The sequence below is a fragment of the Sander vitreus genome, chromosome 9 (genome assembly GCF_031162955.1).
Source record: "Sander vitreus isolate 19-12246 chromosome 9, sanVit1, whole genome shotgun sequence".
Taxonomy (NCBI): domain Eukaryota; kingdom Metazoa; phylum Chordata; class Actinopteri; order Perciformes; family Percidae; genus Sander; species Sander vitreus.
This window is the reverse complement of record NC_135863.1, coordinates 6,275,838-6,288,032: the sequence shown is the minus strand read 5'-3', so window position 1 is coordinate 6,288,032 and position 12,195 is coordinate 6,275,838. Positions and strand designations below refer to the sequence as shown.

Below are 12,195 nucleotides of genomic sequence, written 5' to 3'. Positions count from 1 at the left end.
ACTAAATTGACAAATTTACCAAAAAATCCATCACATGCTGCATTATGGAGGCCAGTAAAATCAGTTTTCTCAACAGTGGCCCTAATTGTTTGCTAAAATTACTGCTGTTTTAAAATCCATGTTGCAATCTATCAACTTTAAATGGTGCACATGAACACTGTTAAAGGTTTAGGGGGTTATAGCTTTTGGTGATGTGGTCTGATGAATAAGAAGCCTGATCAAATATCCAATTAAGTGGTATTTTCCTATTAGCCACAATTAGCAGTGTGATTATGCTTGTGTATGTTTGTTTACCTCTCAGGAATCTACTCTACTAAGTCCACAATGTTCTCTCAAAGTTGGATGGCTACTCTATTTCCTTCTCCAACAGTGTGTGCATGCATGAATGTGTTTGTGTGCTGTCTGTTTGTCCGGAGATTAACCACAGAAACTTTCTCATCACTCAGAACCAAGCTGCATTTTGGGTATTGGTTGTCCCGCCAACCACAGTCTTTGTCTGGCACTGGATCTGTATTCACACTCACATACACACTCGCACACACACAAGACTGAGGGGAACCCCAGATTCTCTGAAGAATGAGGCTGTTTTTAGCCCATCTAGGTACAAGGCTTTTGTGAGAAGATCCAACTGCCAGGCTGAAAGAAAACCCACGGCCTTCCTCACTCTGTGTCCAAAATTCAAATGTCTTTATTATTGAGACATATGAGTAAGGGTGATTTCACAATCTGTTACTGATCCCTTTTTAATGATTGTATTTTATCTGGGCACATGTTACGGGCAAAATTACTTTAGTATTCAAACCTTTTTCAGTAGACTGGCAGTAATATCCAGGATCTAAATTATATATTATATATAGTATATAGAGTTTAAAGCAAACCACACTTGGATACATCTCCGTCCCATCATCCCCTCTGCTTACTGTGGCTGTAACGCGTGGCCCGTGCAGCTGAGCGTGCAGTATAGCATCATTCACATGATTTCGGACTGCTAACAGAGCTAACTCCAGGCTGTTGTGGTTGCTGCTGGTTGCTAAGGTAGCAGCTAACCGTTGAAGCAACACCACCAAACTCCCCCAGGGGGTGCCAAGCTCTGATACACCCACCTAGAATAGAAAGGATGGATGGAAAAAGAGTTGAAATGGCATAGTGAAGAAAGGAGGAGGATGAAAAGGGGGTGCAGAGGTGACAAATGTGGAAAGGAGATGTGGAGAAAGAGAACAAGGACATGTTTCAATTTCAGTGACAAATTGACTGTGACACTGCAATAAATCTATTGATTGAAGATCGACTGAAATGAGCCAATGATTGAGATGACCAGCAGTTTCTATCTCACGAAGGTATCGAGTAAGACCGCATTTTCCATGAAGTGAGTTGCCTTCTGTCACAGAGAGGCTGGTCCTACGTGTCCCTGACTTTGCTCTTTACTGAAGACGATAAACATGATATAAGTTGTTTTACCACCACACTTTATTTTCTTCCAAGAAACTCTCAAGTGGGATGAACACTGCCATCTTCCAAGTCTCTCTATTGTGGGCGCTGTTAAAGCGGCCGAGTAGATGCACGGAAGACACTGCCAGTTCTCTTGGCAATGCTCTTGTTATTTGTCAATTCAAAACCTAACGTGGGAATGATTTATTGATGACAAAATGCTGTGCCATATCAACTACAACACACACACACACACACACACACACACACACACACACACACACACACACACACACACACATGATCCTAAGAGAATAACATTTGAATAATTTCTGACAACCCTATAATTCTAAATCTGGAATGAGATGACACATATTTTAAAGAAGCAAAACATTACTGATATGATATATCTACATTTTTAATTTCTAAATGTAATTTCATAAAGCATGTTTTTTTTCTTCTTCTTCTTCTTCTTCTTCTTCTTCTTATTATTCAAAAATGTTTACCTTGGAAGTTGCAGGAGATTTAAGGGCAGGTTAATTTAAAAGACTAGTTCAACATTTTGGGAAATAGGCTTATTTATTAGGCTTAGGATTTATTTAGGCTTATTATAAAACCACACATTGTCATTTCTACATTTATGTTCTCTACAGATTAAATAAACAAGATATAACGTGGTAATTAGTAAGAGAGGTGCTAGTGGCTTGTTTCCATTGTGCTCCTTAAGCTCCATACTTAATGCACAGACATGATCTTTCTATCAACTTTCTCATCCAGCACACACACATATTAAAACAGATGCGCACATACAAACAGTAAATGCACAAACATTCCAACACTTACCAGACATCCTCTCATAATGTTGACACACAGTCCGGTACAGGGCCGTATCAGTGTCATCCCTCTGCAGTGAGAACAGTACTGCATCCTCACTAAGCTTCGCCCACACTCTCTGGATAACGTTGCCTTCTCGGTCGCGTTCACGACCTCTCCAGCCAGTACCAGCAGTCGGCTCAGTGCTCGGCCCACCCCGAGTGCACGGGACAAGCTGCTGACCAGGAGGCGAGGATGGGGTCCGAACGGGCTGACATCCTGCCGCGTCATCCGCAGGCAGTCGTCGTGATTTGTGGAGGAGGGGAAATAGGACTTGGGTGTCATGTGGCCGATCCCAGGGTTGAGCAGGCGGCGGTAGACCAATGGGAAAAGATCATTGTAGAACCGACGCACAGTGTTGTCCAATGTGGAATTGGAGTCTCCAGAAAGGTGGCGTTTGATGTCGCTGAACAGCTGAAACACAAGGGGGCGACAGTCGGACGCCAGAGCAGAGTAGGCGCTGTCGAACAGAGTGCTGGTCAGGTTAGATGTGAAGGACACGAGCGACTCAAAAGTGTCTGGAACGAGAGAGAAGATGAACACGCATTTTATTGTACATGTGCACTAGTGACAAATATCTAAGATAATTAATCATGACTATAACAAAAATAACATTAACAAGATTATTAAAGCGTAAGTCTCGCCAAAATGCAACCTAGGGTCTTTTTGTGAATGAACCCGAGTCAAACTTTCGTTTAGAAGCGCCACTTTTAAGATTGACCGTATTTTCGTTTTTTGGTCAAATGGCCTTTTGAATGGGAGTGCTAGGTGCACTTCTATGATAGCATCAAAATCGCTATTTTTAAAACACTAAGAAGGCTCGACACAACATGAAACTTTGCTCGAAGTATCGCCAGGGGCTCTACACATGAACTCGAGCATTGAGAACATTGTTTGTGTTCACAGAGTTCATTATAAAGAAAGGTTTTGAACAACTCACTTTAGCAGTTGGTTTTTCCGCTCGCCGCCATCTTGCCAGTCAAAAAGTGTCGATCTCAGAATGCGAATGAACGGACTCCATAGGAGGAAATGTCATTCCTATATGAGGCTCCTCTTTCAACTACAAGGTCAATATTGTTTTTCACTAATGACAAAACAACAAATTATCCGTGCATTTATATAGAACTAAGCTTTAGGAGCTTTCTATCTTTACTCTCACATCGCATTGTTACGTTGCATTCGTAGTTGCATTATTGTTTTTAAAAATAGCGTTTTTGATGCTATCATAGTAGTGCCCCTAGCACTCCCATTCAAAAGGCCATTTGACCAAAACAAAAATATGGTCAATCTTAAAAGTGGCGCTTCTAAACAAAAGTTTGACTCGGGTACATTCACAAAAAGACCCTAGGTAGCATTTTGGTGAGTTACGCTTTAAATGTTACCAAATTAGCTAATTTCCTGTCAGTCTAATGATCCCTTTGTGGGTGATGTGCAATTTAAATCAACTGAAGTTGAAGTTGACAAAGTGACATTTGGAATTTATGAAGGCCCTAGAATAAAAGAACAGGGATTGGAATTCATCCTTAGAGCAAAATTTTGGTCTGGACCAAAGTGGTAGCTGACCAACCGACTTAGAGCCACGCTTGAGTGGCAAAAGAAACATTATAAGCAATAGCAGTCTCCATTTAATTGCTACTGTTCAATAATCTCTTGGTAACTTTTAGAATCTAACGATTAGAAAGTAAAAGAATACAAAAATATGAAAAAAGAATAACAAAAAGTACTTATTTTTTCATTATTTGGCATTTGGCTTAAAGATGCACATCTCTATGGGTACACCATAGGGCACTGTAATAAATAAGTACACCTAATAAATGACAAATGTTCCATTAGTGTATTATATAAAACTGTAAAATAAACACAGCAACTAAAAAATATTTAACAGGTGTTTCAACAGCACAGTTAAATATGTATATCTTTGAGCAAACATGTTCTTGGTTAATATGTAAGACATAAACATATGCTTCTATACCAGATAGAGATTTTTATATATGTTACATAATACGGTCATATACCAAGCAAGCCTATACAGTGTGTTATGTAACGTATATACAGTGAGTCTATATACAATTGTTCCAACTTCAAAATGGGGGCATGACTGACATACAGTAGATACATGTCACTCTCACATGTAAGATGTGGCATTTCCATATCTGTGCATGTATCAGTTTTGCTTGTCACACAGTGTCTGTCTTACTAACCTTGGACTGACTTTATCCTGCTGCATGCGAGCCAAAATAGCACAGAACTTAATTCATCTCTGAGCTCGTTTTCACTACCCTGTTATCTATAGTCAGGTGATAATGACTCAGGATCTACTGTGCTTCCTATGTCCGACAGGGTCTAATAAAGTGGACAGCACTCTTCACAGAGGCTGCATGCCAGTGGTGTGTGAAAGTGTGTGTGTCTAGGTTTGAAATTTGCCAAGAAAAAAAAGTGATGTCAATCTGATGGCATCCTGACACACACACACACACACACACACACACACACACACACACACACACACACACACACACACACACACACACACACACACACAAACTGGAAGTAAGAGATAGAGAGAAATCTATTTATCTGTGACTTTCATTAAGTCAGTCAGTAAGTGTGCATGTGTGTGTGTGTGTGTGTGTGTGTATGTGTGTGTGTGTGTGTGTGTGTGTGTGTTCATGCCTTAACAACTTTGTATTGCACTATCACAGCTGCGACTACCTGACTTTCCAGTTTATGGCAATCCTTTAGAGTTTACACAACTGTGACATGGTATTTGTTTTAGTTCTGTACACTTACACTCATTTTCACCCAAATGGATAAAGGTGGTAGAGCAGTACTGATTGAGAACTTCTCCCTTTTATGTGTTTGCATACCCATGTCCTGGCAATAGCAACACAAATACAGATGGCATCGAGTGACACAGCAAAGACTATTCTGGGGTCATGTGATTAGCTCTTTACCCTCTGTGATTGGATGACAGCTGCGATGTGGTAAAGAGGGCACGAGGGTCTTACAGTGCCAGGAGAAACACACGCAAGCATGCAGACACACACACACACACACACACACACACACACACACACACACACACACACACACTAAAGTAATCCTCAGGGTGTAAATAGAGCCTGACTAAAACCCGTTCTGGGCATGTCTCAGTTTCTCTATCGGGTTTTAATCACTGTGCTTTGGAGAGAGGATCCTTTGAGATTCAGCTCAGCTGTTGAAGAACACTGCTGTCATGCAAAAGTACTGTAATTTCATTCGTTAAAGGATTGGTTCACCCAACAAAAAAAGCATAAAATTGTTAACAAAAAGGTCTCCTGAGAATCCATCATACTGTTACTGAAGTTATACATTTTATCTTACAATTGTATCTTACACCTAAAAAAAGGAATGGCCCAAAAGACCAAAAGGTGCCTATAAATGTATGTTTTGTAAAAACATGTGAGGTGAAAACTAGTATGCCCGACTAAAAGTTTTTTTATTTTTTCTGCACTTTTTTAATGTTTTGAGCAGCACAATACAAATCCAATTCAGCTCTATTGTACTGAGGGGGCTACAGTATTTTCAAAGAATATTTATTTATTACAAAACTATAGCAGAAAAAATGATATGCATAGGTAGATATCTCTCGGGGTTAATGAGAAAATATCTGGTTTTGTGTTTTGGGTGAACTTACTCTTTAAATATTTAAATCATATTGTGTACATTTTAAGTAAATGTAGCAAATTCTAAATGTGTCTTCTTTCAATGGCTGCAGTTTTAGCCTTATTCAGCCCTTCTTTGTTTACGGGTGTTTTGCATTCATTTTACCCATGGATGGTTTAGCCATCCGTTGGGCATAAACAGCAGCTGAAACGGAGCCTGAGTGCATTCAGATGTAGCAGGGGAGATAGAGATAGAGAGACAAAAAAAAGAGAGGTACATGTTTGCCATGTCTGTCTGCTGGGTTTTCATCAACTCTGCCCGTCTCATAATCTCTACACCATATGCACACAAACACACATTCATGCACGCAAACACACACACACACACACACACACACACACACACACACACACACACACACACACACACACACACACACACACACACACACACACACACACACAGACTGGTGAATAGTGTTGAGAGACAAGTGGACAAGCAGCGTATTCTTCCTTCTATTCAGAGCAGCCCGTTAGGGACCGGCTGTTGCCCACGGCAACAACACTTTGCTGCGGATACGTACTGAATGTAAACATTCTTCGTCCCTCGCTCTCTCATTGGTCAAGAACAAAACCTGATTACCGCAGCGACAGAGACAGACAGACAGAGAAAAAAAGCGGAGAGTTGTAACAAAGTTTTCCGCTGCTCCCTCTGAGAGTTTTCTCTCTCAAAGACTCAATCGAAGAGCAGTTGTTTGTTTGGCTAGCCACTGTGGCGCCTCACAAAATAAACTGGCCTCACACCACCACCCTGACACAAACTAGCTATTTCATGATGAACACACAAAGTGAGAATGCCAGGGGGGCTACAGACACTTGACAGAACTGTTAAAACACCAAAATCACCACTGCTATTGAAGTCACTTTGATTTACGTTCTTGAATCACCCACAGACATTATTAGCGCTTGTTAATCATAATAAATCCATAAGGAAAAGTATTACCGTAGCATATCTGAAACAGAAGCAAGCTTTTTATTGTTTAAATTCAAGAAATGATTATTTTCCTTCTCGATTAATCTTGGAATATTTTTATAATATTTTTCTGATCCTCTTAATCAAAACTTCCAAAAATAGTGGAAAGTTCCCATTGCAATTTCCCAAAGCCCACGTTGATGTCTTTATATTACTTATTTTGTTCAACCAACAGTCCAAAGGCAAGTCCAAGAATATCTCATTAAAATTATATAAAACAAAAAAGAAGCAACTTGTTATGATTGAGAAACTGAAAGCAAATCATTTCTGTCACTTTTGACACAAAGGACTTATAAGAAAGTGCAGTTGACTGAATACGAAAATCAGCCTTCGTGTACATTGTATGTGTACATACCTTCATACACCATCTCACAACAGACATTCATTTTTAAGTTCTCTGATATGCTTTTCTCTTCAGCGATGCATGAAATAACTTAATATGTGTATTGTATTCTCCAGTATACACCCCTCCTTTATGACTCCATTTCTCTCCTTTACCTTGGTAGGCCTTGGCGTGTCCAGCAATCAGGTACTTAAGTTCAAAGCTGTAGGATCGCATCTTCTGCTGCGTCTCACTGCGAACAGCTGCCATGTAGCTGTCCTCCATCTTACTGGTACAGCAGCTGGGCCCAGGGTAGACACACACTCGCAGGGACTCATCTGAAAGACAGAGGCAGAAGAAATAGCTTCAGCCCTGGTCATAGTCACTGCAGATCCACTGCTATTTTCAGTCACAGAGAGGTTCAATCTCATCCAATACAGAATGATGGGTGGAATGAATTGTTTCATGAAGTATGCGTAGGTTTTCTATCAACCTTTACTCTGACCTTGGTGAAAAATGTGTAGGCGTACTTACCAAGTTCCTCATGATTGATAGAAACAATGACATATCTGATGAATGTTTAATATTTCTTTCCAGAATAAAGACTCAGAATGAATTCCATCAATACACATGGGGCTACATAAATGCTATTTAAGAGCTAGAGATTTGAATGTTTTGATTTGAATATCCCACATGCTATCACTGATTAACAAACCAATAAGAATCCATCTTGTTAGTCAGTGAATCCATTTAGGGACCAGTAATCTAAAAGCATTCAGTGCACAATACTTTATGGCTTCACAAAAATAGTTCTACAATGAGACCATTGGGACATGACATGATGACATGCACAGTGTGCGACACTTCACCACTCACACCAAAGTATGTGTGTATGTGTGTGTGTGTAGTGTGAAGCAGTCTGACTCTTGGTAGACTGCTGTAAGCCAAGCTGTATAGTAGCAGACTGAGATCAAAGCAGAGAGAGAGAGAGAGAGAGAGAGAGAGAGAGAGAGAGAGAGAGAGATGAGAGAGAGAGATGAGAGGAATGGACCTTTCACCTATGTCTGACCTAAGTCTTGTGTCAAACTTTCAGCTATTCATATTAGCACCGGCTGACTGGAAACAATCCAAAACTGACTCAGTCAGCAGGATTCAAAAACTTGCGTTGCATCTCTTCTTGTTTCACAATAATTCATTAAACTTGAATGACAAATAAAATCTTAGCATTAAGTCCACTCACTGGAGGTTTTCCAGAGCTTTCAGTTGCATCACATGGCTTTCATCTGCACATGGAGTTTGCATACATGATATAATGGAATTTTTGGTCCCATGACAACAGGTGGTCGTACCGTATACGTGGGTGGAGATTGTAATCCCTGTCTCGGACATTTACAGTAAGTGGACCTTGTGTTAAGAATTTTTTTTTTTTTTTGTGAAATGTCAGTATGTTTCAGAATGTAACCTCAAGCTCAACTATTCATAAAATAATTTTAGTAGTTAGTTTAGTTTAGGAGGAGATCAACAATATCAGAAAAAAATGCCTTGTTTTTTCAGCTTGAATATTAGAAGCAAACACCAATGACAGGCCAGGGAATGGTGCATTTGTCCAATCCAGAGCAGGAAGTGTCCGTGTGGATATATCCGTCAAGGAGAGTACTGCTTTTCAACTTAAACACCCTCCTAAAATGACATCTCCCTCAAGTTAATTCCTGCATGGCCACACCAGATGTAAAGACTATGTTGTGCAGGGATACGGCAATGCCTTGCGTCTAATTTGACTGATACAAGCTACTGCAAACTAAGTGTCACTGACCACAGGCAACCTGCTATAGTTTTACAGATCTAGTAGAGATTGTTCAATCTGTTGCAGATGTATGTAATCGAATGATGTCTATCACATATTTCCTCATGTATGCTGATTATAGCAAGACCATTAACATCTGATTCATATGCATTTTCATGAACTGTATAATTATGACAAGTAGACAGTTTATGTTATCTCAAGATGACAAGAAAATGAAGCTTGTTAACTGGAGATCTGTATCATCCACTTCTTGTCTTCACTACACGGGGACATCTGAAAATGTTTGCCAACAAAATGACTCTCATAAACCAGACAAAATCTCACGAGCACTTACATTTAGAAAACAGCATAACACTACCACTTATAGCCAAGTATGCTTTCAAGAGCTCTATATAAGTGCTGCAGACTATTAAGGTACGTTTTCAACAGAAATAGCTTGTCTCTTTAAGAAGTGTTGGCCCATGCTGCACAGTGACGATCCCTTATATTGATTTAACACTACAATAAGTTTGTTCGTTTTTATTTTAGTCTTTAAAAGGAGAACATATGGAGAATATAGCAATTATCTTAAATTATTTTCAGCACAAGAAAGTTGCCAAGCTCATCTTTATAATATGTTATTGCGCTGTGGGGGTCTTATATATATATATTTCCAGTGGTAACTTGGTAAAGGAAGAATTTGGATCCTTTATATTTTTATAATTCAGGAATACTGAAAATGAATGAATTAAAAATACTTGATTCCAAGTCCTTCAATCGTATATAAAAGTGTATATAAGTATTATCATCTAATTTTCTTCAAGTATCAAAAGTAGAAGCAGTCATTATGCAGCAGAATAGCCCTATCAGTGTTAAATAATAACATTATTTGGTTAATATTACAGTTGCATCATTAATAAGCAAACACTTTGATGTTGTGGAGCTGATCTAGGTGGAGCTACTTTTAACAACGTTGGTATCTTAATTCATAACAGTGCATTGTAATGTATAAACTCATATGTTTTGTAGGCCTATTTAAAATCACGATCTGCAGTAGTATAGAAAAAAATTTACAATATTGCCTTTGAAATGTAGTGGAGTACAAGTATAGTATCACAAAATGGAAATACTCAAGTTAAGTTTGACTACCTCAAAATTATACTCAAGTAGGCTCCAGCGCTTCAGTAAATGTACTTAGTTGCATTCCACCTGTGTATTTGGTGTTCCTCCTATAGTATTCTAACATGATATTTCCAAAGGGATTTACTGACCTGTTCCCGGCCTGTCTGGCACCAGCTCCACCGGTCCTATTTGGCGCATCATGTAGGCTGTCTTCACCTCATGACAGCTGCCTGCATCGGCTGATTTACAGCCAGTCTCCGGTAGAAAAACAAAATAAAACAAAATCACCCAAAGCAAGTCCACGTTTTGTAAGGCTGCACGGAACATCGCATGTCAGTCAGGAGATATAGAGTCTGGTTGATTGATAGGAATTCCTAAAAGCCCCACGGTGCAGTGTGACTGAAAACTTCATCTGCAGCCAGTAAGTCTGTCTGGAGCCCACTGTCAGGCTCAGCGCCCTCCTCTCCCTCTGACTCTCACTCACTTTAGCTCAATTAGCCTACTTTATTGACATGTGCACCCAAAATACCTATGTCGTTTGAAAACGTGTGTCTGCTATAGGCCTAAGCCTACAGCAACTATGTTAACAATAATTTATTATAGTTAAGAAAATGACAACACAATAAGACCATAACTGCCATAACAATTATAAGAAATACAGGCAATGTACAAAGTTATGTGGTCATAAGCCATCTGTTTATTTATTTTAACTGGCATTACCTCTTTTACTCACACACACACACACACACACACACACACACACACACACACACACACACACACACACACACACACACACACACACATACTGCTACAACAGCTGTTTCTGCAGATAAGGTCCATTACACTTGACTGAGAGTTGTGAGTGGAAGATACTGTTTAATAGTGGAACATGAGCGCCACTCGCTGGCCTTTTTGGTTCATAGCAGTCATGTGTTTAACAGCTCCTGAAATTGAATAATGTAATCACAATATTCATAATATAGGCTAACGTTAAGTTATATAGTTATATGGACTTCAATAATTATTGTGTGGTGTTACATATGTTACCACTAACTAATTATATTATTTAGGATGAGTATTGTTGAATTAACCAACAATAATCTATAGTTAGCTTCATTATTAGGCCTACTTGCTACAATTTGTTAGCGGTTAGCTGAGGCAGAAAATTAGCGCCAGTGCTATTAGTATCAGTAACGTTAGCTTACCCGTTATTGATAAAAGGCACCTGTCAGTTAATTGCGTTCGAGGACACGTCCATTGCAGGTGTAATAAGCTACTGTGATTCTCTGCTATCAAAATGTATAAAAGTATCGACATGGTACGCTCAAACACGATCAAACGGTTTAACGGGACCACATACCTTATTTTTTTCAAAGTGGTGACGTTGTATATAGATGAAACAAAACATTTGCCCCGTGTGAGGCTCGAACTCACGACCTTCAGATTATGAGACTGACGCGCTGCCTACTGCGCCAACGAGGCTTCGAAAACTAAAGCATATGGAAACCATATTTAAAAGTAAAGTAAATGTAAAAGTAGCTCACCTGAGTTTTCAGGTTCCTGTCCTGAAACAGAGCGGACCGCGTCATACTCTGAAAGCCACGCCACCCGAATTCATATGAGAGCCAATCGCTTTGCCCATCACGACCAAAAATTCTACCAAGATTTGATCAGATGCCGCCACATCCATGATGCTGCCCCACTAGCAAGAATTGTGAAAACCACTCTTCGTTACACTTTTCACCATTGGTAGAACTACCTAACCTATTCTATTGTCTCGAAGTTTTATTATTATAATATTAAGTTTAATTATTAAAAAGATGATGAACGTCAGTTAGAGTAACGTTAAGTCTCAATTACCCATGCATAACCAGGTAACGTTAATGTAAGCTGATATACTTGTTTATTTTAGGCTGCTAAATCAAAAGGAAAATCAAACAAAATATCCACTTGTTAAAGTATGCTACTTGTTATTTACTTTTGTGTG

At 39.4% G+C, this 12,195-nt stretch overlaps 1 protein-coding gene and 1 non-coding gene across 4 annotated transcripts in view; both read right to left on the bottom strand.

The window, feature by feature from the left end:
* Positions 1-11,636, bottom strand: part of LOC144523130 (glypican-5-like) — a 53,716-nt gene extending 42,080 nt beyond the window's left edge. The window contains exons 1-5 of one of the 3 annotated variants that reach the window (XM_078258463.1): positions 11,569-11,636; positions 10,355-10,460; positions 7,477-7,638; positions 2,272-2,819; positions 921-1,103 (exon numbers count right to left, since the gene is read on the bottom strand). In XM_078258463.1, coding sequence (XP_078114589.1) covers positions 921-1,103; positions 2,272-2,819; positions 7,477-7,638; positions 10,355-10,460; positions 11,569-11,616 — 1,047 coding nt within the window. In that variant the 5' untranslated portion in view covers positions 11,617-11,636. The other 2 variants (XM_078258464.1, XM_078258462.1) reach the window with 2 other exon arrangements.
* trnam-cau (transfer RNA methionine (anticodon CAU)) lies at positions 11,618-11,690 on the bottom strand. Its single transcript has one exon. It is a non-coding gene; the product is annotated as a tRNA-Met (tRNA).
* Positions 11,691-12,195: the final 505 nt, after the last annotated feature.